This window comes from Aaosphaeria arxii (genome assembly GCF_010015735.1).
Source record: "Aaosphaeria arxii CBS 175.79 unplaced genomic scaffold BU24scaffold_3, whole genome shotgun sequence".
Lineage (NCBI taxonomy): Eukaryota > Fungi > Ascomycota > Dothideomycetes > Pleosporales > Aaosphaeria > Aaosphaeria arxii.
The window spans coordinates 680,441-705,579 of record NW_022983476.1 but is presented as its reverse complement, the minus strand read 5'-3'; the positions used below and the strand labels follow the sequence as shown (position 1 = coordinate 705,579).

Sequence of the window (25,139 nt, the reverse complement as noted above, 5' to 3'; positions counted from 1 at the left end):
ATCGTTCAGGTTTGGGTTGGTCGAAGAGGAAGCGCCAAGTTGATCGTGCATTGCGCGTTCCTGGCCCATTTTTCGTACCTCTTCCTCTCCTGTTCAGGTGCGGTAGACGGTAGGGCAGAGAGAAGAGAGAGACTAGATTGAATGGTTCTAGGTTGCTCTTGGTTGTAACTATTGTAAAGGATTAAGCTCTTGGATGTAAGTTCTAGGTTGGCTGGTGCTGGCAGGGTGTGTACACAACACAGCCTAATTCGGACAGGAGCCGTCTCGTCTCGTCTCGTCTCTTCTCTCTCACTTTTTTTTTTTTTGGCCTCTGACCACTCCGAGTTTCTATTAACAGCTTCGCCCATATCCTCCATACACAGTACTGAACGGAACGGAGTAGTCAACTGTCAAGGTCATTCACTCACAAGCTACCTACAGGCTACAAACCCCCTGTTCTGCCTGTAGCTACGGAGGACTTTCTCTGATCCACCTCCTTCCCTCCCTACCAGCAAGTACCAGTCCAGTACACCCCCTGTGTCTCTCTACCTGTCTCTACTTGTCTCTCACTTACACACCCACACCCTCGCACGCACGCACGCACGCACGCACGCACATACACCCGCCCACACCACAAGGATCCTACTCCCTCCGCCTCCTCCTACTACTCCTACTACTCCTACTACTCCTACTACTCCTACCTCCTACCATTACTCACTCACCGCGAAACATCCTCCGCCTCTCCTTCTTTTCCTTTTCCTTTCCTTTTCTCTACCGAGTACCTCACTCACCACCTCACTCGTTTGGTTCGCGATCCCACCAACTGGCCCTGCGAGAACGTTTGAATTCCGACATCCTCACCCTCGTTGCCCCGTCACCGCCATCCACGAGACCGACCACCACTACCACCTCCCAAAACGTCACTGGAATTCAACCCTCGTTTGCGTGCCACAGCTACACAACAACACTCGCTTTTCCCGACCGCCTACCACCACCAATCTTGACCCTGCCGATTTCACGCATTATCACGATCGCCCTCTGCCTGCCTTGATTTGTTTTGTTCCACTCACCCCATACTTTCGCTCACACCATGTCGCCGCCTCAGTCGGCTCGAGGAAATGCTCCTCCACACATCCGCCTCAATTCAGGCACGCACAACATAGCCCACGACGTCGAAGCACAGCGACCCACCTCCTCACACTCACGGAAAAACCCTCCAAGGTCCTTGACCGCCGCTCCCTACCGCCCAGGCACCGCTCCCGGCTCCGTTCAAAGTCCTGGCCTGCCGTCACCCCTAGGCTCCCCTTCGCTCTATCGAAATGCAGGCGTCGCAGAATCCGCTGAACTGCTGCTCCCGCCCAAGAAGTCGAGGTCGAAAGCGTATCGCGACGAGTCGCCATTGCGATCACCTACAATGTCGAGGCGCACCAGCTGGAGTTCCGAGTCCATCCATAGCCACGATTCGAGGATGAGCCCATTCGCTTCGCCCTTCGACGACTCGCGCGCCCCCTCGCGCGCAGGCAGCGATGAGGAGCTGAACACGCAGACGGTGTCGGAAAAGTACAATATTCTTCCCTCCGCTGGACTCTTGTTGTTTCCCGAGGATGTAGAGAAGGACGATTATCTGCACAATCCTGACCCCAACGACAAGGACAGAGATTGCAATGTCTTCACCAAACGTGGTTTCGTCAATGTCGGAGCTCTGGTCATTCTTTCCCTGGGGCTGCTGGTGTTGTTCATCGGTTATCCCGTACTGTAAGTTTTGGAACCTGGAACACAGATCAGTCGTGAATTCGTGTAGCTAATTTTTTTTGCAGTACCTTCGTTCACAAACTCACCGAACCCGAGATTGGACCCTGCACCCGCAACCCACTGTGCATTGAGGGAATGCAAGACCAGCCGAATCTGAAGGGTCTGCGCACCAGCCTCATTGACCCAGATACGCCGAAAGAATTCAGGACGCGAACATCGTCAGATGGAACCAAGCAGGTGCTTGTGGTCAGTTCTAGGGATGCGACGGCGGGAGAGGTACAATTAGCTGACTGGCATAGTTCTCCGACGAATTCAACAAGGCCGGCCGGACGTTCTACGACGGCGACGACCCATACTTTCAGGCCGTCGATATCTGGTACGGTGCGACACAGGATTTGGAGGTAAGGCAATAACGGGACTCAAAATTGGGAATGGCGACTGACGAATGTACAGTGGTATGATCCCGATGCAGTGATTACGAAAGACGGCGTTCTCGAGCTCCAATTCGATAACATCAGGAACCACGGCCTCGACTTCCGCTCCGGCATGATCCAGTCGTGGAACAAGCTCTGCTACAAGGGTGGACATTTAGAAGCTAGTATTTCGCTTCCTGGACGAGGCGACACCATTGGATTCTGGCCCGGTTTCTGGACGATGGGTAATCTTGCTCGTCCCGGCTACTTGGCGTCAACAGATGGACTGTGGCCATACAGCTACCATGACGAATGCGACTACGGCATCACTCCCAACCAGAGTTCCTACGACGGCCTCAGCTACCTCCCCGGAATGCGACTCCCCGCCTGCACATGCAAGAACGAGGACCACCCCACCCCGGGCAAATCTCGCAGCGCTCCCGAGATTGACGCACTCGAGGGATCCGTTCGATTCTTGGGGCCGGACAGCACCCGGGGTGTTGGTCAGGTCTCCCAGAGTTACCAGACTGCGCCTTTTGATATCTGGTACCGAGCCGATTCAGGTGAGAACACTCTCGGACTACGTCTACTCAGCTACTAACCGTAAAACAGATTTCATGGAAGTCTACGACCATTCCATCACCGAGATCAATGCCTACCAAGGAGGACCCTTCCAGCAGGCCGTGTCCGGTCTCACCAATTTGAACAACGACTGGTACAACGGCAAGCAGTATCAGAAGTATGCTTTCGACTACAAGACCGGCAAGAATGGATGGATCACCTGGTATGTCGGTGACGACAAGACCTGGACGCTGGATGCACGTGCTTTGGGACCCAACGGAAACGTCGGACGTCGAGTCATTCCCGAGGAACCATTGTCCATCATCGCCAACTTTGGTATCTCGAACAGTTTTGCGTACATCAACTGGGACCTCATCAACAAGACCATTCCTGCCACGATGCGAATCGACTACATCCGCATCTACCAGGACGAGGGCAATGAGATCGTCACTTGCGATCCTGAGGGATACGAGACGACCGGCTACATCAAGAAGCATCCTGAGCCCTACGCAAATCCTAACATCACTCAATGGTTCGTACCACCTGCACTAGGTCAAACTCATTATACTGACTTCTCTTAGGAAACAAGCTGGTTATGATGTTCCCAAGAACACTCTCATGCATGGTTGCAAATGATTTCGCGATCAACCTTTTCTTTCACCGTTACAGTTCGGCATAAACCCATAGACTACTTCATTTCCGATTCGGTGTGCTTTTCGCCTGCACTTTTTAGCAGCACCCTATCGATGCATATGCATACGGCAGCACGGAGTCACTTGGCGCCTCTTCTACAGGCATTTTCACCTCCCATCTGATTTTTGATTCGTCACCAACCGTTGGTCATCCTACCGGACATTGCTTTGCCGACAACATTTTGACTGCGCTCCTTCGTCGAACCGATTCGTCTTCGCCACGAGCGGGCATTTTGAATTCACGGCTGATCCATCGAGGAACGACGCAATCTTCTTTGTATATCAAACGCCATTGATATATTTCGCCTGTACATCTGTCTACAACTTTCATTTTTCCATTCTTGTAAGTTGACTGGATCAGCCCCCTTGCCTGCCTTTAATGCCTGCGTGCCTTTCTTTTCTTTCCGCTCGTCACACAGCACGGCGTTGGATGGAGCTCGTCCTTTTATTACTGCACCCGACGGTTTGGCCTCGGGTTTTGGGGTTGGCGCTCCCTTTCCTTTTTTCTCATATCATTGGAGAGCTGCCGCGGAGTTAATTATTGATCGGGGGGAGTCATTTTCTTTTCTCTAATTCGGGGATGCGTTTGATGCACCCCAGTCTGGCATTGTTTTGCTTTATTTCCACATTGAGGAGCGGGTGTTCATGGGACGATGGGAATCGCGAAGGTGGTGCACTCTGTAAACGGGTGCGAAACGTGCGAAGGACAGCGGAGGAAACAAGGTACCACCACAAAAAAACAGCACCACGCCGAGACGATACGAGCATGCAATGCATTTGAAACAAACGAGATCGAACAAAAAAACAACAACATCAGGGCGCGCTGGGAATGGAAAAATCATCCGGGTGGGCCGACCCCACGAATTGGCGGCCATCATGGATTATCTACAGAAGAAGAGAGCGAAATGGGGAGGAAAGGAAATGATAATTGAATGCAAACCTTTGGAAACTTCAAATCTTACCCACTTACGTGATGTGTTAAGTCTTGGAGGGTGGAATTCCACCCAGATACCACAAGGAGTTATGCAAGGCCGGCCAGTTGCGAACATGCGACGTTCATTGGCCGCTCGAGTCAACGCCGTGCCCAAACTAGCTCCTTGGGTTGTCGGACGTTCCGTAGAGCCTCATTGTCAATGATGACTACCAGTCTCAGGAACTTTAATCTCACCTTCCTCTAAACGAACTTGCCTGAACGGAAATCCTGGCCTCGATGATTGAGAAACTCCATGTGTGCCCTTGATTGATAAAGAGGTCGTCATCACCAGCATCATAACCTCCCCCCGCTCGCCCTTTGACAGGCATCAGCACGCTATCTGACTACCACGCAACATCAACATTCAACGTCAACATTAACGACACCAATAATACCAAACACCACACAGAAGCTACATATCCGTCCACCCACCATGGACTCCTTACCCCGACCTACCAGCAGCAGTAGCACAGGCCCACGCCTAAACAAGACGTGCGACCAGTGCCGGAGTCGTAAGATACGGTGTATAAGTACGTTTCACGTTACTGTCATCCACTCAGCCCTTCATTCTTTCTCTTCAACTTAGTTCAATTCGATTGTTCAATTTCTGCATTTCTTTCGTTCCTCTGTTCGGAGGGATTGGGCGATTGCTCTCCTTTTCACCTCTAAGAACTACTTACTGAGCGCGTGAATAGTCCCCGACACAGCAAGCACAACGACAACGGCGCCGATATGTATCTCATGCACGGTACGTCCATCCCCCTTCCTCTCCACCGTGAACCTTTCAAGTTTGATCATTTTGTGTTCTGTGTGCGTGGCTGACACCAGCGGGCGCGTCGTCCGTCCCAGAAACGCGGCCAAATCTGCCACTTCAGCATCTTCCGTCGGAAAATCCGCGTCAGAGGTACATCCCCCCCTCTCCTCTCCCCATTAAAAGACCATACATTTATACTAACATCCCCCCAGTCCCCGGCGGAGGAGCAGCTCTCCCCAGCCACGGCGGCTTCAGGGGAGAAGGGGAAGGAGGCGTAGCAGACAAGATGGCGCTGGGCGACACGTTCATCGATCGTATTCTGCAGTGCGGACAGCAGGATGTGAAGCCGCCGAGTGATTTCAGCGTGTTTACGGTATGTGTTTGTTCCAATGATCCCGTGACGTGGGGGGTGTTTGGAGGACTGGGCTGATGAGTTTGAGCACGTTTGCGGGTGCGTGTAGACGGGCGATGATGAAGGTGAGTCCGCATCTACGTTTACTTGAATTGATGTTAATGGACGTGCGGCAGTACCCTCGTCAGGCCTAGCCTTCTTCTCAGAGCAGAAAGTCGCGTCGCTGACAGAGAAGCTCGGGACGTCGCGGCTGCGGGAGCTCGTGCAGCGGCTCGACGGCATCATCTTGGATCGGCTGGGGTACATGGAGGGGTCGAGTCTCCCGCGGGTGAACTTCGAGAAGCCGGGGGGCGCGATTGAGTGGTTGGGTGATGAGGAGGCGGGGGCGTATGTTGACGGTATGTTACGTTTTGCTACCTTACCCTTTACCCCAGACGGAGAATGATGATGTGTATGTGTGGAAACGGGGACTCGCTGATAATTGATCGGATAGCGTTCTTCGCGAATGTACACCCGGTGTACCCATTCCTCGACAGACAGGACTTCGAAGCGCAGATCAGCAGGCCCGATCTCCGTAGCCTCATGGCGCAGAACCCGTCGTTCTCGGCGCTGTACTACACGGTGCTGGCGCTGGGCAGCCAGTTCTTGGGTGAGGGGACGTACGAGCCTGGGAGGGGGAAGTCGTGGGAGCTGTATCAGATGGCGTTGGGGCATATGTCGGAGATTTTGCTGCCGCGGGAGGGGTTGGAGAATGTGCAGGTGCGTTTTGAGTTCTTTGCTTGACGGACTACTTGGGATGGCTAATGAGATTGGGTGGTAGGCTTTGGCTGCGATGGTATGTATGCGTGCTGGAGTGAATGTTAAGATGAATAGATGGGCTGATGAAGATTGGTAGTCGATATACACGCTCAATCCGTGCAGTCTCCAGCTCGACGACTGCATCATATCGCAGGCTGCGCGGATGCTGATTCCGCTCCGGTACCACAAGAGCGTGTTCTCGGATCCGAAGCACTTGAAGGTGTTCTGGGTGATATACGCCTTGGAGAAGCAGCAGTCGATGCACAGTCGGACCTCTTCAGTGCGTACTCACTCATCCCATGTTCATATCTATACGACAGATGCTAATCCCATGCACAAAGATCATCCCCGACGACGACATCTGCTGCGTACTCCCCTCCTTCCCCGAAGCCCAGCACGCCGACTGCAACCTCTTCGTCACCTTCATCCGCATCGGCCGCATCAGCTCCATAGTCTACAACTCGCTCTTCTCCATCAGCGCGACCCTACGCTCCCCTTCCTCCTACCAAGCCGCCATCGCCCACGTCCGCCGCATCCTCGAGGAATGGCGCCTCTCCATCCCCGCGGACCTGCGCCCCGGCAGCGCAGACAACTTCCCGAAGGCGGCGTCCACGGGCGTCGCGCTCGCCGCGCTGCAGGTGCACTTCAGTTACTATCAGATTGTCATTGGACTCGAGCGCCTCACGCTGCATTTGGACACGGAGGATGGCGCCGAGGCGCAGATGAGTAGGCAGCGGCTCATGGATACCGCGAGGACGATACTCGAGCTGACGAAGTTCATCGACGTGCAACCGTATACGCCTGTTTTGTACGTCCCTTCATTTTCGTCCCTTAGAACTAACTAAACACGACAATCCATCTTCTTTGACCCGGAGACTAACAAGACCAACAGCATCCTCGCCGTCCTCCCTATCTCCGCGATATTCATCCTCTTCGACTTCGTCGTGCATAACCCGCACCATAGGGAATCACGCACCAACCTCTCGCTCCTCGAGTCCGCGGCGGGGTACTTCAGCCTCATCGAGATGGCGTCGCAGCGCGCGCTGCCGGGCAGCGTGCTGGCGGAGTTCGCGCAGATCGCCAGGGAGTACTACCTCCAGGCTCAGTCGATGAAGCCGCCGCCGGTGCCGCCGGCCGTAGGCTTGAAGACGACGAAGATGGCGGTTGGTGAAGAGGGGGGAGAACGAGAGGCGGAGGTCAGGGTGAAGGTTGAGCCGGATGTTGTGAGTCGCCCTATTCGTCCCATACATAAACTTCACCCGCAAAGTCCTTAAATCTAACATTACACCCCAGCCTCAACCCTCTCAACAACCCTCACAGCCCCAAACCCAACTCCCCCTCTTCCCCCCATCCCTCTCAACCCTACCAAATCAACTCCCAGAATACGACACCTCATCCTCCTTTCCCACAGACATGGAAACAGATCCAACAGACTACCTCTCCTACCCAACGCCCCTGAACTTCACCGCGGCCTCCGACTTCCACAGCTCGGACGCGGGCGTCGTCGGCGGCGGCGGCGAGCACGACCACCTGAAGACGATGTTTGGGTGGGCGTTTCCAGCGGCGGAGTCGATGGACTGGGGCGCGGACTGGGATGGTGGGTTGGGGGTGGATTTGGGGGTCCTGGGGGGTCTGGATGGGCTCGGGGGTTTGGATTTGGGCGGTGGTGGTGGTGGTGCTGGAGAGAGCGGGTCGTGAGAAGATGAGCCGCTCGCTTGTAAAAGACGTCTACTTCAACTCAGGGCCGATGATATGAAGTGCAAGAAGTGTTCGAAAGGCTTTCATGAAGAAGGGGTGTAGCTTGCGGGTATATGCCTCTACAATGTCGTTGCGAAGAATGCATACATATATCGTCCCCAGATTCTATACCCAATCAACAATTCAAAAAACCACACTCGCGAGAGATGCCAAAACAAAACCACAGCACAATAACCCTTCACACCACACCAAAATGCAAAACCGCGGGCCGTACAATCCATCCTCGACGTTTCCAACCCATCACGTGACCCGCAACCGCAAGGCTGGACTCACCCGCAACCTTCCCAATGCGGAAGGCGAAGGTCAAAAAGTGTCGATTCTAGCAGTTTTTATCCCTAACCCTAACCCTATGCTAGGCTGAGTTTGGAACCTTGGCGCTGGGACGGACCAATAGGCGGGCACGGTGGACACGTGGCGGGGTATGCATACCTAACCCAGCGAGACGATGGGGTTTGGGATTGGAGGGTTTGTGATGGGGATGGTTATTTCATGGTAGTAGATGAATTGATGTGATAATACTTTTATTCCACGTTCCGGTATGATCAAAGCGAATGCCTTGCACGATAGCCAGCGGGGAGACAGGTGAGCACGTCACGTCAAATGAGCCGCCAAGCAAGGCTTCCTCTGTCACACCCGCCTTGTGTCAAAAGCTTCCAGGCCTCATTGTGAACTCATATCTCGCAGCTGATAAGAACATGATGATCAGACGTCAGTGTGCCCATGTACCTAATTATGGACATCTCTCGAAACGCAGCCTAGTTGTTCTCCACAGCGCGCTAGACTAATGCATGGCCGCCCGCTCTCGCGGTGTCCGCGGACTCCAGGTCAAACTTGTATAACTGGACGAGAGACATGCGTTCGTAAGCTGGGGCAAAAACTCAGGAATCATCTTTTCATCCCATAGCGATAACAATGGTCCGCGTAGCAATCGCCGGCGGAGGCGGCAAGCTCGGCCGCACGATCCTCGACGTCCTATCCGAGCAAGACGAGCACGAAGCGTTCGTTCTCAGCAGAAAGGTCCGTCGCTGGGTTGCGAAAACCCCATTGCCCTACATCTGCTAACATTTCCTTTTTCTTTTCGCTTTGCAGGCATCACAAGACCGCAAACACGGCGCTGCCGTTCTCCAAGTCGACTACACGGACATCGAGTCCATGACGCAGACCCTCGAAGAGAACCGTATCGATACCGTGATATGCACAATCGGGTACCACGGTAACTCGCTCGAGGTCGCGCAGATGAACCTCATCCGCGCTGCGATGGCGAGTCGGACGACGAGGCGGTTTGTACCGAGTACCTTTGCCATCTCCTACCCGAGAGAGTACGTACATACACACATACACACACACAGCCCACTGACAACCACGGACAGATCAGTAAAAGAACTTTCCACGCTGACCCACTACTTCGCGGCCATCGACCTCCTCGAGTCGTCTGACCTGCAGTACACCGTCTTCCTGAACGGCTGTTTCTTAGACTACTGGGCGATGCCGCACATCAAGACGCACCTGTCTCCAGCGCCGTTTGCAGTCGATGTGGCGAGTCGGACGGCTGCGATTCCGGGGGACGGCGAGGCGAGGGTCACGTTTACGTATAGCTACGACGTTGCGCGGTTTGTGGTGCGGTTGCTGGGCGAGGAGGAGTGGGAGCCGGTGAGTAAGGTCGCTGGCGATGTGAAGACGTGGAATGAGTTTGTGGGGATTGCGGAGGGGGTTATTGGTATGTTTATGTTTTGGTTGGAGGTCGGACGAATGGGTGCATGCAGCTAACGGAAGTAGGTGAGAAGTTTAAGGTTACGTATGACAGTGTTGAAGAGCTTAAGGAAGGGAGGATGACGGAATTGCCGAGTCAGGTGGAGTGTTATGAGACGTTTCCTAAGCCGCAGTTTCAGTGGTTTATGAGCATCTTTTCGAGGTGGACGGCGGATGAGAATGTGGGCTTTGTGGAGGGGACTTTGAATGAGAGATTCCCGGACATCCAATGTTTGGATGTTAGAAACATGATAGAAAAGTACTGGAAGAGTAAGTAGGCTCTATGAGATTCGAGGTAAAACTCAGTACTCGTGTCATGCTTCTAGATGCTTTAGCTCCGCCAACAGCATGGAAGACCCATTGAAAGAGGTTGAGATCTTTCACAAGGGTCATGTCCTTTTCGACATATACCTGCGCTACCTTTGTGATATATTCTCTAAGCAGTAGTATTTCTATCTCTAGACCTACGCCTATCTCCAAGTCTAATCCTTAAGAATCTGGCCCGATCAGCCGTGCCGGAGCGAAGGACCGCAATTATGTTTGTTAGGCAACGAAACACTGTTCCTCTCCCTCCAACGATGATGGTGATTATGATGGATGAGATTGGGTAATCCTCGTTAGTTAGATGTGTAAAGTAGACCTATCCATCGACTCGGCGAGTAACGCGTGTGGACGTGTACCCATTAGTACTTGTAAATGCATTAAGTAAACCCCCCTATCGATAAGATAGCACACTTCCACCTCCTTAGTCTCTCCAACCCCAACCCAGCCCATCAATGTGCTCCAACAATTGCATCTCCGGGCCCAAGTGCACTCGACACTACACATAGAATAACATAGTCGCAATTGATAGATAGACAGATAGGTGCACGTCCGTTGCTGCGGCGGCGGCGGCGGCGGCGGCCACCGACCCTCCCCTCTTCCGTCCCCGTAGCCGTAGCCCGCCCAGGCGTTGGTTTATCGTAAGGACCTGTTAACGATGTGGTAAACGTGTTACACAGAGACAACGCGCATCGATCGACGGAAAACGTGCGAACCTACTGCTTTGGGAAGGAATGGTGGTTTACCTCGGGTTAAGGCTCGAGGTGTGAGGATTATCTGGTTATCTAATCTTCAGCCGCTGGGGCTCAAGGGGAGGATTCGTTGGTAATAGGACGGGGCTTGGTCACACATAGGTACGAGTATTTCCACGGGGAAGACGATGCGCGGTCGATGCATTGAGAGAACATACTCTCCTGGCCAAAGAAACGAAAACGAAAACGAAAACGAAAACGAAAACGAAAACAGTGTCCTTCTTCTATCATGGTAGATACGTACACGGTACAGTCCACAATGGCCTCCAAAGCACATGCCTCCTCCCCCAATCACGCCTAGCCCCATTACATACTTCCCTGAGGTGTGGTCGGATGAACTAAAAAGCATGGTCGGGCGAGCTGCTTTGCCCCCCTTCAATGCGGTTAGTAAGGTCGTGTGAACTTTTTATTTCTGCAGTGATCGATAGAAAACACCACAACCTGCCGTTTTAGGTCATTGAATTTGCTAGCTTTCGCATTTTCCAGAGCGGTGGCTCGTCAATCTGCCCACCTGCGCGCTTCACACATCTTTTCTACCTAAAGTATATATTTACGAGAGCACTAGAATTAGCAGCCATGTGCAAACTCTTATAAAACGCTGTCGTGCGCATAAAACGCTGAGGTGTGGTTGGGTGAACTTCTTCGCGCCCTCGAATGCGGTTAGGTTGGAAAAGGTAGGGTCGACTGAACTTTTTTATTTCTGCAGTGATCGATAGAAAATGTCTGAGTTACTGTTTTAGGAAATTGGGAATTTGGTTATGGTATTACGAAGTGATACGAACGTGGAGATTGGCTGAATGCTCTTTCTTGTCGTCGTGTAGTCAACATGAGCATTCAGTAATTGATGGGAGGATATTGGTACGATCTCTGTTGATCACTCTGCACGCAGTCCTTCTTCGAGGCATGCTGTCCTGTGAAATCTATGGCATCAACGCATCTCCCACCCCGACGACCCTCAGCGGGGCGCGCGCGTCTCGATATCGCAAAAAGATCCCCTTTGCTCACACGTTACGACAAATCCATTACACACAAATAAACCCCAGCGATCGACACAAAAACACTTCTCCTACCATTTCTGGAGAGAAACGGCAAATGGAACTTCCCCGCGGCGAGAATTATCGTGAGATTGACTGATGGAGCGCGGTGTGGTGGCAGATAAGGTACATGACTCGGACGATTGGAAAGAGTATTTGTGTGAGGTTGTGAGATAAGAGGGAGGAAGGGGAAAGCATTACGATGGGCGATTTGTGAGCCGCGATCGATGGGAATGGAGGGGACATACCGCATTGGGTAATTTGAGAAGGAGAGGTGTTAACATGGTACTCGGAGTCCTCTGCTGGAGGTGGTGTTCGGGATTGTGCTCCGTGAGGGCGGGATGTGAACGGGGGGGGTTTGATTGTGATTATTGTTGTTGTGGTTTGTGTATCTAATGTATTGCATCTACCTAGGTATGTATGTACATACATTCATACGTTCGTATGTGTATGTGTACCTAGTATAAGGCACATATTGCTGACTGCCGAAACTGGTTCCCTCGTCAGGCGCCCGCAAAAGTCACAAGACTCACAACCACCTCTCACGCTCCCCCTCCCGGTCCCAAGGCCAAGGAAGAACGACTGGCTGAGGAGTAGTGTTAAAACCACCGTCATCGACACTTTTTCCTGGAACCTTCCTAGATGGGAAATCTGACATGCTTCCATGCTTGGCTTTTTGTCATCGCCAAATGTGTGTATGCTTGGAAGAACACTGTATGTATATACAGTACAGGTGGAGAAATGGATGCCTGGTCGTGTGATTCCTTTACTCATCCCATCCATTGCTCCGCATCACGTACCTATACCTAGCAGTTATCTAGAGACGGTGCGCCACGCTAAAGCCACACTACCGTCTTTGTCCCTTTCCGCCAGTGACAAAGCAGACATCGACACTCTTTTTGGCCTCTTTGTTACCTTTCTCGCCTGTGTTTGCTTAAACTTGCCTGATTAGGAAACAAATTTTTATATGTGTATGTCTTCTGTGGAAGAGCTGGATGGAGGAGCTGTGATTAGGATTCTGATATGCGGAGAGATGATACTTGTGATGGGGTATCAATTGGTTATAGTAGTGCACATTTCCTGTTCTTTTCTGCCAGTGGATTGCTATGCACGAAGATAAGTACTCATCTGGAATGTTGCGGCGCCTATGGAGTTTAGGTAGGTGGATATCATCACCAGTGCGAGTATGCAATCGCTATAGTCCGGCATCCGATATCCGGCATCCATCTTTCCGAAGACGAGATCACCACTTCAACTTGTTACTCCACCTCCTGTCCAGTCAGCAAAGTACTAAGCCTTCCAGAAGCCCCTCTCGAGCTAAATGACCCCTCAGCCACAATTTACTCCACACTCTCGACAGGCCAAGATGGGGGTTTCCCTTCGCCAAGCGGGAAGAGCGGAAGCGCGGTTGACCTTTCTAATGTGCGTCTAGCGTTGTGGACATTCTCAAGATCGATATGTGGAGCGCAAGGCACGCCGAGAGATATGCAGGCAGATTGGTTGAGAAGTGAGACGCGCGTATGAAGCAAGTCGTCAAGGAGCTGGTGGGGTAGGTGGAAGGAAGGGGAGGTCACGAGGAGGGAAGCTGAAGGGGTTTGAGGCCCAGCGCATCATCATGTGAAGAGTTGCAGACATTTGGTAAGAGAAATGGACGACAAAGATCTCAGAGAAGCGTGGCCGCCATGAGTGAGGCGGTTGCTTTCACAAAGACGACAGCAGCACACACACACGCATGGTGACAGCCGCATATCTAAGGCGCTGACCGGCGAGAACATATACATACAGCAATAGAGTAGGCGTGATGCTAGAAAGTGGTTCGAATGTCACTCTTCATTTTTGTTGTTTGCGGTCGGATGAGTCGGGACCTTGGGCACATGTAGGTACAGGATGCGAGGTGGTCAGCTGGCACAAAGGTGGAGGAGGTGGTGAGTTCGAAGGCACTGCTGGAGAGTGTGTCTGCCTTGGCTGGAGAGGGTTTACCGTTTAGCTCCCCTCCCCGCAAGCAAACAAGAGATGGTACGCAGGCCAGAGGTTGGCATGTCAAGAAGCGCGGAAGACAGGGCGCGAGTCATCGAAAAAGATGCAGTAGTGGCAGGATAAGCGGATGCGGCTCTGTCGTAGGGCTCAGTAAGTACAGTATTCTTCCATATGTAATGGTAGTTGGTGGTGGCCAAGAGTGGTTGCGGGTGCCGAATGGTGGAATGGTGAGGTGAGGTGAGGCGAACGATGTGCGGTGGCTGTGTACAGTTCCTCTTTGGCCGTCCCACCGCTCTTTCGGAGGCTACCGGGGTTGAGGATTCTGTTCGGTCGTTCTGTTTGTATCCTAAAGGTATGCAACCGTAACTACACATGTAATGAAATACCAGGGTGACATAGTAGTTCACAGGCTTTGTGCAATCAAGTGAGATGGAATTCGGTTCGACGGCAACGACCCAAGCGTAGATGTCGTGCGGCCGAGATGGGTTTGTCATAGTCCGAGTTAAGCTGCATACATGGGATGGGTACACGATATTGTGGCGAACACTGTCAAAATAGAAGAAGATATGAATATCGTGATATGACGTTAGATACAATAAGAGTAAGAGTATGAGGTATGAGGTATGAGGCATGAGGTGTGAATACCTAGCGAAGGAATACCTAGGTAGGCGAAGATTGAATGTTTGGTAGAGAGGAGAGACGGTGAACTGGCGGTCTCGGGGGAAGGAACGGGGCGATGGGCAGGGAAAGTGGCGCCAACCGTAACCTGTTACAGAACTAGCAACAGGTACCGTCAATGTACTGCGATTTCCATCTTGCCCACTATGGACTCGAAAGTACCCCAAAGGTACCGTCACTAGCCCTACTAACACAAACAATCCATGATGGGCCATGCATTAGGTACAGACTCACCTGCATACAGACACACACACTGACACACATAATGTGATCATACTCCGCACTCACTCACTCACTCACTCACTCGCTCATTCTCGCACTCATTCTCGCACTCATACTCACACTCACTCAACTTGACAGCTTCTTCACTTCCCTCTGAATAACTACGCACCACACCTCTCATCCCATACTGTCAGATATCTATCCTTCTACCTCCCCCACCTTCCTTCGTATGACATTGGACCTCGACCACCTAGACCACCTCGACCTCTCCAACTACTTTGCATGGCTTACTACGACCGTGATACCCGTCACAATTACTCTTCTTCTCGACCGGATCATTACGACCCCAGGTCCTACGCCCAAGATGGCTACCCAAGGTATGTTTTGTTCTTCTTTCCTTCCCTTTCATCCCTCTTCACCCAGGCTAACAGCAATGTCCAGCTCCCCAAATCTGAGCGGGTATACCTCCTCCTACGAACGCCGCTACGCCGCACAACCTCCGCTCCCTAAGCGCTCCTCCGCCCAAAACTCCTCCTACTCCTCCTCCCCTCCTTCGTCCTACCCCTCCGCCTATCGCACCACTCGCCGTCGCGCCGACCCAAAGTCATGGCCGCCTGCGCCAACCGTCGAAGATGAGGTCGCCGCACTCGCAAAAGAATATTCGTCCCACACAATCTCGGACACCCAACATGTCGACGATGAAGAAGCGAAGGCGCGGGGCAGCGTCGATCAGTACCCTATCATCGAGGAGGTCGAGCAGGTCGAGCAGCCAAGTGTAACCAACGACGACCGTCGATTCGTTCTCGTCTCCGATCCCAGCGATAGCGAAGACGCCCAGACCCGGCGAAAGCCAAAGTCGCATCCCAAGTCGGCCACCTCGGAAAGGCGCAAGAGCTTCGCGGAGCGCGGCAACATGCCTTACATCAAGACCAACATTAGCGACCCTCCCGTTTACACGGAGCGAACCTCCACGCCCTACGCATCCACCAAGCCACAGCGAGAGTCTATTCGCCCTTCTGCCGACGAATACTTTCTATCTCCAGAATCCATCGCGCCAACCAACACCTCCATTCCGAGATCAGTTCCGAGCACCACGATCGTTGATCCTCCACGGGACCAAAACGCAAAGCCTCCTAGGGTCAGTCCAGTTCACAGTCGCTATGATTCTTTCAATCAATCTCCTCGTGCCCCAAGAAATGATGTCTTCGAGGACTCCGACGTCGACGAGGACCCAGCGTTGCTTCGTACAGAACGGAAACCTGCCCGGTACAGCTTCGTTAAGAGCGATCTCCAAAAGGAGGACCTCCGTACTGATCTCATGAACTCTCAGAGTGACATTGGCAGGAAGCGGCCTGATCCACCAAGGCCCGATCCACCAAGGTCTGATTCACTACGGGATAGGTACCACTCGAACTCTGGCTCCCCAAAGAACCAATCCTCCAATTCTGAGTCTCCCCGGTCATCAAACTCGTCATTCAATGGTTATGCACCTCAACCCAAGCCGGCCCGCGTAGAGAGAAGCCCCCCGAGACATGTAAGGACGTACTCCAATTCCCGCCCATCTCGTCCAGAGTCGCCCATCAGACCCAGCTCGCCTCTATCCCGTGAAGCTCCACCCTCCCCTCCCCGGTCACCTAAGCTTCCACCACGCCGTCCTGCCGAATCCAACCTACCGTCGAGGCCATCCTCCCGGTCGGGTGCACCAAGGCCACCATCTCCTCTGTCCTCTTCTACGCTGCCTCCACATGTACCGATCACGGAGGCAGATTGGCATGCTACCTATCCCCCAGTCTCTTCCACCGATCGATCAAGGCCACCTTCTCGCTTCTCTCGGCACGAAACCATGCCTGTACCGATGCCACGTATCGACGTGCAGTCCCCTTCCCCGTCAAGACCCCCTCAGCATAGCAGCGCTCTGCCATACCCCGTGGATGATCGTCAAATTGACGCTTTCATGCCCCCCGAAGAAGCCTTCCAATATGATCATTCCAATCCTACCTCCTCGCCGTATTCCACCACCAATATGAATGCATCTTACCCAGACTCCCCCAGGATGCCTACATCGCCGTACCCAGACTCCCCAAAACTTTCGTCATCGCCAACCGCTGGGTCTCCGCGCGAACGCCCTTCATCGACCTTCCAGAGACCATTAGCACCTAGCCGTCACACCGCACCGGAAGACCTTGGGCGATCCGCAAGGGGAAGGCCTAGCAGCGTGAGAGGTCAAGAAAGTAATGATAGCCACCGCAGCGAACGGAGGACGAAGAGCGTCGACGGGAGGCTGCCGTCTTGCTCGCGCAGGTTGCCATCTAAACACGATGACTGGTACACCCTAGAAGGCTGCCCGAACTTCGACATATGCCCCGACTGTTACAACGGGGTTTTTGCCGACACCAGATTCTCTTCTTACTTTAGACCTGTCCGGCGCTACAATGCACGGTTCTGCGACTTTTCCTCTCCATGGATGCGACTAGCGTGGCTTTTGACCACCAAGCAGGGACGAAAGGAGCCCGATCTCCTGTATTCACTTTCTGCGATTGCCGACATGAACCCCCCTTGTCCCAACGATCGCGAGCTCGCTGGCGTGGAATGGTACGGAATAGCTGATCCAAGGGATGGGCTACATGTTAGGAACTTCCGCGTGTGTCCTTGCGATCTGAAGATGACAGAAGCGCTCTTTCCCAGCATCTATGGCTATATGACCCGACTACCCAGAGCCAGCCAATATGGCAGTACTCGTCCAACCCTCTGCTCTCTACGTGTCGACTCCGAACGCTTTCCCAAGTATCTTGATCTTCTAGTTGAGATAGACGAAGAGGCGCGACGCAAATCCCGCGACCCAGACATCCAACGCTTCATCGCTATGGCTCGTGACAATGCCTTTCGAGAGGAGTGTCCGCGCGACCAGGCCATTGCTAACAAGCCATGGCACTACATTCCTTCGCTTCCCGAGTTTACAGTCTGCGAGGAGTGCTACTCCGAAGTTGTCTGGCCTGCCATCCAGGAGCGGTCGCCCATTGCCAAACTCTTCAGTCGCAACACTCAGCTCGTCAAAGGGGAGGAGCCATCGGGATCGAGCTGCTGTCTATACTCTCCACGCATGCGACGCATCTTCTCCCGAGCATCTGACGACAATGATTTCAATTATCTGAAGCGCAAAGCCATGGAGAGAAAGAGGGTGGAGTCGAGAGTTGGGCGGGAGAAGTCAGAGATCAACCGCTGGCTCGACACCATGAACGCCACAGGCGGGTACAGAGAGGCCGAATTCGAGAGGCTGAGAAGGCAGCTGAGAGTCGCCGACGAAGAATGGAAGACTTACGAATGAAATGAATGAAACGAACGACCCATGGATTAGATTACGCGTTAGAGCATTGTTAGCATCCCGCATCAGCCCAACGTCGCTGTAGTACTACTAATGGGCTATTATTTCTCAGTACATCTGTTTTTGGTTACGAACTTTGGCGTTGTTTTGGAAAAACTTTTCTTGGTTGGGAAAAAGGAAACCTTTTTGTTTATGCTTGCGAGGAAAACATCTCTCTTCTTACCTACCCTTCACGAAGAGTACGATCGTTATTCACTGGGAGATTGTGAGATATATAATAATCAACATTCCTACATACATTCCTACTACCATACACATGCATATAGTCACTGAATACCATCTATCTACCCACGTCTTGGTAAGAGTTATCTCATACCTGATCAGTGATCGATCAAGCGTCACAGGTAGGAAGTTCTCTGCTCACCGTAGTAAACCACAATGCATCGGCACTCCAACCCTACAGCCAATGACAGCGGGCTGAAGGCAACGATGTAATCACATGGACACAAAGTGGCATGGATCTCTCAACTACTGTGTCAGTAGTCTAGTATCTAGGTATTGGGTTTCCGAATGCTAGGAGACTCTTAAAGTTCACATAGGCGGACTTGAGGTGTGGTTACTGCTTTATTGTATAAGATGGCTATGTGTTGCTCTTGCGGACACCCGGTGCACGGCATTTAATTATCACGCTGGTTTCTCGAGCGCTACTTTCGGGGACTTGCATCAGAGATGGAGATTTGGATTGCGAGGCGTGGCATTGAATGCGATCGGGATGTTCACGCAAAGAAGTTGTGCACGAGGGCGGGAGGGGGAGGTTGTGTTGAGATGGGTGGTATTGTAGATGCATACAGTGGCCCAGGGTCGCCAGATAAAGGGAGATCTCTGGCAGGCTTCTTAGTTGTGAGACACTTGTTTATGGCTGAAGGTAATGCTAGACATTGGTGCCAAGTGGACTGACTCCGTTTCACGATCCTGAGCGCCGTTGACCACCTGCTTGTGCCTGTTGTGTCGCCAGCGCTTTTTGGGCCGCCTCCATGATCTTGATTTCTTGAGCCTGCTGCTTCTCCATCTCTTCTTTCGTCATGCTGTTTAACGAGGTTAGCATTGTAGGTCAGTTTCTTTGGGGAGCCGGGAGCACTTAAGCAGCATTAACGGGAGCTAAATTCCCCACTCTTTGTCCACATATATATCAGAGATAGTTCGGACCTCCCTTCGCCATATACTCATCCTCCGCAACACAACTGATATGCAATATGCAATCCCCTGCACCCATTGACATCAACCTTCCCCAGTAGTTCAGGCCCGAACAAGTAGCTCGATGTTACCAGGCTGCTTGTAATAATGATTTCAATGGTGTCAAAGAACAGGTCGAGCAGCTTCTCCACAACCGAAAGGAAGCATCTGCGGGAGACGTAGAACCGCATCCAGCGTGGTTATTCTCATCACTCGGCGAAGCGATCCGGCAAAAGAATGTCGAAATGGTACAGTATCTGCTTGACGAAAATGTCGGGAACGGCAAACTTCCAGTCGACGTAGCCGTGCGCTGCCGAGCGTACGAAATACTAGAATTGTTCCTTCGCTATGGTTGGAATATCAATGAACAATATGGGCGAAACTCGCCTGCTGCGTTGAGGTACTGTCTCTACTCTATACTAGGCACGAACTACTCACAAGGCGTAGTACTCCAGTGTGCACCGCTGATGCAGAGATGGTTACTTGGTTGCTAGACCACGGCGCCGATCCCAACGCCCAGTGCGAGTGGGACTTCACACCGACTTCATACGCTATGTACATGGCTCCTCTACCAATCATCGATATGCTTTTTCAACGAGGAGCGAGCGTCCACCGTGGCCAACTCCTCCACTACGCCGTTATACGAGATAAGCCCAACGTCTTGCAGGTCGTCCAACAGCTCGTGGAGAAAGGCGCACCGGCCAACGAGGTCAAGTATGAGAAGGAGCCAAGGACGTATTGGGAACGCGAGCCTTTTGGTCTCGGGACGCCGCTTCATCGGGCGGCGGAGTTCGGGAAGGTGGAGGTCGTGAGGTACCTTTTGAAGGTGGGCGCCGACCCTCTGAAGTTGGACAGCAGGGGACGGACGCCGCATTTCTGGGCAGAAAAGAATGGGCATGCGGAAGTGGTCTCTATTCTTGTGGACGAGGAGAGTTGTCAGCTCCAGCAGCAGAAAGATCATGATGCTGCGCACGATTCGTCATTGCATCTTATTTCAACGAAGCTCTAAGCGGAAGACCACGCCAGAATGCGATCGTCTACGATCAAGACGTGAATCTTCTGGAACTTTCAAGGGTTCAAACAGTTCGTCACCTGGTCTGCCAAATGAACCACTGTCATGGAACAGGTATGTACATCTGAGTGTACCGACTGAGGGAGCCAAAGTCAGGGCGAATGTGGGTAGATCAAGGCCACAAGGAGAATCCAAACATTATGGAAGAAGAGATGAATTGAGGTGAAAAGGTAAGCTAGCTTTGATCCGAGCGCAACGAAACGAATGAGTAGTGGTTCTCTGGAAAGGTCAAAGGTTTGCTCGGCTCAAGACATGAGAAAGGCATGCTGCGATACGTCTTCCTTGGACTTTCGCCCATTTGCGTGTTCGCAGAATAAAGTTGAGCTTGTCTTCTCGGCTGTTGATACACTGTATCCCGTCTGAGAGGAGTATCGAAGTCTCAACCTACATGTCCACCAATGCGGCCCTGAGCCGCCTATTATTCCTGTCTAGAGGAAATTAACTGTAACCAAAGGTGCACCATACTGCCAACTGTCTAACCTCTCGCAAAGCACATCCAACATGCTACCTTTGCACTTGCCGGTGTTACTTAGAGGGCATAGGGAAGGACGAAATGAGATAGTTGTGATGCGCCGTTTTAGTAATCATACTTTATGTAGTTATTTCTCTAATCGGATATGCCTCTCAACCTAAGGGAGAAGTCGGAAATAGTCCTAGGAAGCCTCGTGAGGCTATTTGATTGACTACAGAGACACTTCAGAGGGCAGAATAACATTATATTAAAAACACTTCTTAAGGCTTCGCAATATTGCTATTAAATCTAAATACCAAATGCTATGATATTATTTACTGGATACAACGGTGCTTGAGTGGTGATCATAACAATAGTGGGTGGCCAGAACTATTCCCGACTTTCTTAGGTTGAGAGTGTGTGTACCGTCGAATACGATGCGAGGACCCTGAACCCGTTCGTTCGTTCGATCTACACTATGGAAGGAAGGCGTCTCGCTACGCAACGGAACGGGAGGTGGGACGGCATAGGGTGATTGTGGATGGCGCAGCCGCAGCCGTAACTTAGAGTGATCAATAGTTGTATGCCACCATATTTACAGTGACCAGTGTACCCTGTGCCCACTCGCTCATTCGTTCTTCCATTCACTCGGCCTCACAAACGGGGCCGTTCTCTGAACACATGGGCTTAGCAAGACGCACTACTACGATGATCTACATTTATGGGGGCGGAAAATTGTGTAAGTAGCGAGTAGCAGGAAGCGAGCTTGTCTCTCGCCCGAAAGGCATTCGTGCGGAAGATATATGCGCGAGGACTGTTTGTATGCCCGCGGGTGCGTTTGACGAAGTCCGACCGTGCGTACAGGCGTGATTGAGTTGGACGATGGGATGGGTAGATACAGGGTTCTCATCTATGTTGTTATGCGATTGAGGGTGGTGTGGTTGGGTGTATCTGTTTTAAGATCAATTTAGATCGAGATGAGATCCTATTGTTTGTTTTGGTGGGCACATCAACATTGTCTTTGCTATGAAGCGTTGAGGAACTCGTCTTGCGATGATACAATTGTATTTCGTCCATGTGTTGCGCATTACATTGGATTGGTCCATGTATGTACCATCTAAATTCCCATCACATTGCTATGGACTCCGAACAGACCTACCACCGTACGCCTCTAAGCATCTCGACCCATGGGCCATTCCACGCCGAACATGGCGCGCACTCTCAGGCTTGCGTTATCGCGTTTTACAATCTCTCGCCTACTCAACTACCGCCATTCTCGAGCATGTGTAGAGTTAGGGCTGAAACGTCGGCGGTGGGATTACAGCATGCTGACTCGCCCACGAAGTCCGGGGAGGCTTTTCCCCCACCGCGTACACATCAGGCACCCATTATCCACAGCACTCTATGCGAAATCGAAAGCCAGAGAGACCAAAGAAATGCCCGCAGGACATCCATGATCTAGAAACTCCGTTCTTCCAAATCAACTTTTTTTTATCACTCCGCATGGGACAATTGTCCTCCCACACACGCTTCTTGAGAGGGCATGAAGCGGAATACGTCACCTAGGTCATGGTGGTGGCACGCCATCAGTAACAGTACCACGCAGACATGCATTTTGCTCGACGGACTTTTTTGGCATGCTTATCCATAGATAGCACCCTTTCCATTGTCTTTGTGAAATCAATCCAACAGGGTGGGCGCTCGCCCACGCTGTGGGTGGCAGGCAGGCATATTCGATGTCATGTCATGTTGTTTATACGGTGCTTGTCTCGCACTCGCTCTCTCGTTCTTGAGGTTTTTACCTGAACTCCGTTCGTTTTTTATGATTGTCTTTTGCTTGTTGTGAACTCAAATCCTGTTTGACTTCAAGCTCCATGTGATACTATCATGATCGGAACAGCACGACAAAAAGGTCAGTTGGCGCTGTATACGTTTTCGCTAGTCGTCGCGACGTTGGGGATCATAGCTCGATTATGGGCGAGGAAGATCACGCAGACGAGATGGCAGGCTAATGATTATCTTATGCTTGCTGCGTATGTATGTACTTTACTTGCTTGCTCTATAATTCAAGTCATTGTGTAGCTGACAATACATGTAGTCCAATGTAGTCGGTCTGGTCATTGCCGCAATCATTGCGGTCGTCAAGGGTGAATTGGGCGCTCACCAAAAAGACATTCCATTAGAACGACAATTGGAACTCATGCCCCTCAATATGAAGGTATGAATCTCCACCTGTATTTGCACATCACAATAGACATTGTCTCGGTGTTGGTAGTGTGGTGCAAACGCTCACTGACGTCCATCAGATCGTCGTAGCCATCCCCCCGCTCTTGATATCTTCCAGCATCTTCGTAAAGATGTCCATCACACACTTCTACATCGCCCTCTTCCCTCACACAGCCCTCTCCCGACTATGTAAGATCCAACTCGTCGCTCTGGTGATCTCCTGGTTCGCCCTGGTGCTTCCATGTTTCTTCGTCTGCGTCCCACTGGCAAAGATGTGGGATCCAACCATCAAAGGGAAGTGCTTTGACGTCAAGAAGTTCTGGCTCGGGTCGAGTATCATAGCACTGTTCTTCGACCTCAGCTGCGTCGTGTTGCCCATCCCGACTTTCTGGCGGTTGCAGACGACGACGATGAAGAAGGTCAAATTGACTTTCATCTTCGGTCTCGGATTCTTGTAAGTTTATCATGCAAGCCCCATCCCCTACATCTCGATATCATTCTCCTACTGACACTTCTCGACCAAAACAGCATATGCATAATCTCCATCTGCCGTACAATCTACGACGAATTCCTCTCCTTCGACGACCTCACCTGGACCGCCTCCCCGATCATCCTCTTCACGGTCCCGGAGCCCTCCCTCGGCATCGTCGCCGGCTGCGTCCCCATCACCCTCCCCCTCTTCAAATACTTCCGCTCCTCCTTCCACAACTCCAAACTCGGCACATTCTACACCCGCACCACCTCCCGGACCTCAACAGCCAACACATCATCCACCTCGCGCCGCGCCTCAAAACCCACAAGCAGCAAACCCCTCCCCGCCCTCCCATCCTTCCGAACCCAATTCTCCTCCACCAACACAACGACCACAACCACAACCATCTCCAGCGCCCGCAGCGCCCGCACAAACACAACCCTCTCCCCCTGCCACGGCAAATTCACAAAACTGCCCGACTCCCCACCCTCCCCACCAGACCTCGCCCCCCTAACCTCCGTCTACACCGTCAACACCTCCATCGCCTCCCCGCTCACCCCCTCCCGCTCCCCCATCGAGCGCGGCATCGACCGCGTTCGCGAGGCGATGTGGAACCGCGACCTCTTGCGTCCACCCCCTTCGACGACAGGGGTGGCGGAGACGTTGCAGCCGCCGCAGCCGAGGTTCAATGAGGTGAGGAGGGGGTCGGTGGAGAAGAGTACGGTGCATGCGGGTGAGGTGGCCGAGAGGGGGGTTATGGGGATTACGGTGCGGAGGGAGATTGTGGTTAGGGTTCATGGGGAGGGGGATGAAGAGGGGCGGAGGAGTGAGGGGGAGAGGGAGAAGGATGACTGGGATGGGAGGACTTTGTCGTGAGAAGAGGTTTAGATTTGTACGATATAGGGTGGTGTGATATTAAATGAAATGAAATTTCTTATTCTTTTTAAATGATTCTTGGGGTGAGCGTTATGGTCTGTTCGAGCTTCAGTGTCACTGTTAGGTCAACGGTGGTCGAGACAATCAGTAGATATTCACGAATAAGTTCGATCCTAGACAGTGAGAAATGAGCCATATTTTGTTTCCTAGATGCTAATGGATTATCTGTTCTAAATATCATATGTTCCGCCTATCTTCATCCTGACCTTCCGCAGAAAATTTACCGTTCAGATAGAGCGGCTGGCGCTGTCATAAGTGACTTAGTCCTGCAAATATGTGTTTCTTTTCGATATGTTGGGTCCTTAGGTGGGAAGAAGACATGTCGAGCAGGGAGACCGAAATGTGTGGGAGAAGTCCATGTTGGAATATAAGCTTTGGGGGCGTTGTAGATTAGAAAAATGATGATTGATATGATGTGCGAGAAACCGTTTAGATGGCATGTGGTCCGTCTGTCTTCTGAACTCTGACCTTCTGCAATAAACATTTTCGTTTGAGAGAACGTATCTGCTGCTTTTTCCATTGGAGCTGACTAGGTTCTGTTTTCGAGATGTTCATCCGAATAGATGACATTCATGGGCGTAAATCGAAATGTTTGAAATAAGTCCGTGTTGGGCTGTAAGCTTGAGCAGTACTACCTATCAGAGGGCAATGTCCGACAATCT

At 52.0% G+C, this 25,139-nt stretch overlaps 7 protein-coding genes across 7 annotated transcripts; all 7 read left to right on the top strand.

The window, feature by feature from the left end:
• Nucleotides 1–1,069: 1,069 nt before the first annotated feature.
• BU24DRAFT_344522 (glycoside hydrolase family 16 protein) lies at nucleotides 1,070–3,341 on the top strand (the record flags this gene model as incomplete). Its single annotated transcript, XM_033523405.1, has 6 exons — nucleotides 1,070–1,734; nucleotides 1,797–1,977; nucleotides 2,031–2,132; nucleotides 2,185–2,707; nucleotides 2,757–3,237; nucleotides 3,287–3,341. 6 exons carry the CDS (start codon nucleotides 1,070–1,072, stop codon nucleotides 3,339–3,341), a joined length of 2,007 nt encoding a protein of 668 aa, XP_033385419.1.
• A 1,193-nt stretch (nucleotides 3,342–4,534) lies between these two features.
• BU24DRAFT_490316 (uncharacterized protein) lies at nucleotides 4,535–8,223 on the top strand. Its single transcript, XM_033533705.1, has 12 exons — nucleotides 4,535–4,900; nucleotides 5,066–5,118; nucleotides 5,220–5,274; nucleotides 5,337–5,497; nucleotides 5,586–5,601; nucleotides 5,653–5,874; nucleotides 5,970–6,235; nucleotides 6,297–6,311; nucleotides 6,372–6,554; nucleotides 6,616–7,082; nucleotides 7,167–7,497; nucleotides 7,568–8,223. Exons 1-12 carry the CDS (start codon nucleotides 4,804–4,806, stop codon nucleotides 7,970–7,972), a joined length of 2,271 nt encoding a protein of 756 aa, XP_033385418.1. The 5' UTR covers nucleotides 4,535–4,803; the 3' UTR covers nucleotides 7,973–8,223.
• A 682-nt stretch (nucleotides 8,224–8,905) lies between these two features.
• On the top strand, nucleotides 8,906–10,390 carry BU24DRAFT_366626 (nmrA-like family protein). Its single transcript, XM_033524314.1, has 4 exons — nucleotides 8,906–9,049; nucleotides 9,122–9,351; nucleotides 9,403–9,749; nucleotides 9,809–10,390. Exons 1-4 carry the CDS (start codon nucleotides 8,945–8,947, stop codon nucleotides 10,057–10,059), a joined length of 933 nt encoding a protein of 310 aa, XP_033385417.1. The 5' UTR covers nucleotides 8,906–8,944; the 3' UTR covers nucleotides 10,060–10,390.
• Nucleotides 10,391–11,481: 1,091 nt separating this feature from the next.
• Nucleotides 11,482–12,073, top strand: BU24DRAFT_420102 (uncharacterized protein; the record flags this gene model as incomplete). Its single annotated transcript, XM_033527398.1, has 2 exons — nucleotides 11,482–11,528; nucleotides 11,595–12,073. Coding segments are annotated over exons 1-2 (410 nt in total), but the record flags the coding sequence as incomplete, so codon positions are not given.
• Nucleotides 12,074–14,794: 2,721 nt separating this feature from the next.
• BU24DRAFT_388031 (uncharacterized protein) lies at nucleotides 14,795–18,435 on the top strand. The gene is made up of 2 exons (XM_033524996.1): nucleotides 14,795–15,142; nucleotides 15,207–18,435. The coding sequence occupies exons 1-2, from the start codon at nucleotides 15,048–15,050 to the stop codon at nucleotides 18,088–18,090; spliced, it is 2,979 nt and encodes a 992-aa protein (XP_033385415.1). The 5' UTR covers nucleotides 14,795–15,047; the 3' UTR covers nucleotides 18,091–18,435.
• Nucleotides 18,436–19,385: 950 nt separating this feature from the next.
• BU24DRAFT_332835 (ankyrin) lies at nucleotides 19,386–20,227 on the top strand (the record flags this gene model as incomplete). Its single annotated transcript, XM_033523050.1, has 2 exons — nucleotides 19,386–19,720; nucleotides 19,768–20,227. Coding segments are annotated over 2 exons (795 nt in total), but the record flags the coding sequence as incomplete, so codon positions are not given.
• A 2,503-nt stretch (nucleotides 20,228–22,730) lies between these two features.
• BU24DRAFT_460169 (uncharacterized protein) lies at nucleotides 22,731–24,417 on the top strand (the record flags this gene model as incomplete). The annotated part of the gene is made up of 4 exons (XM_033531797.1): nucleotides 22,731–22,880; nucleotides 22,942–23,061; nucleotides 23,150–23,523; nucleotides 23,598–24,417. The coding sequence occupies 4 exons, from the start codon at nucleotides 22,731–22,733 to the stop codon at nucleotides 24,415–24,417; spliced, it is 1,464 nt and encodes a 487-aa protein (XP_033385413.1).
• Nucleotides 24,418–25,139: the final 722 nt, after the last annotated feature.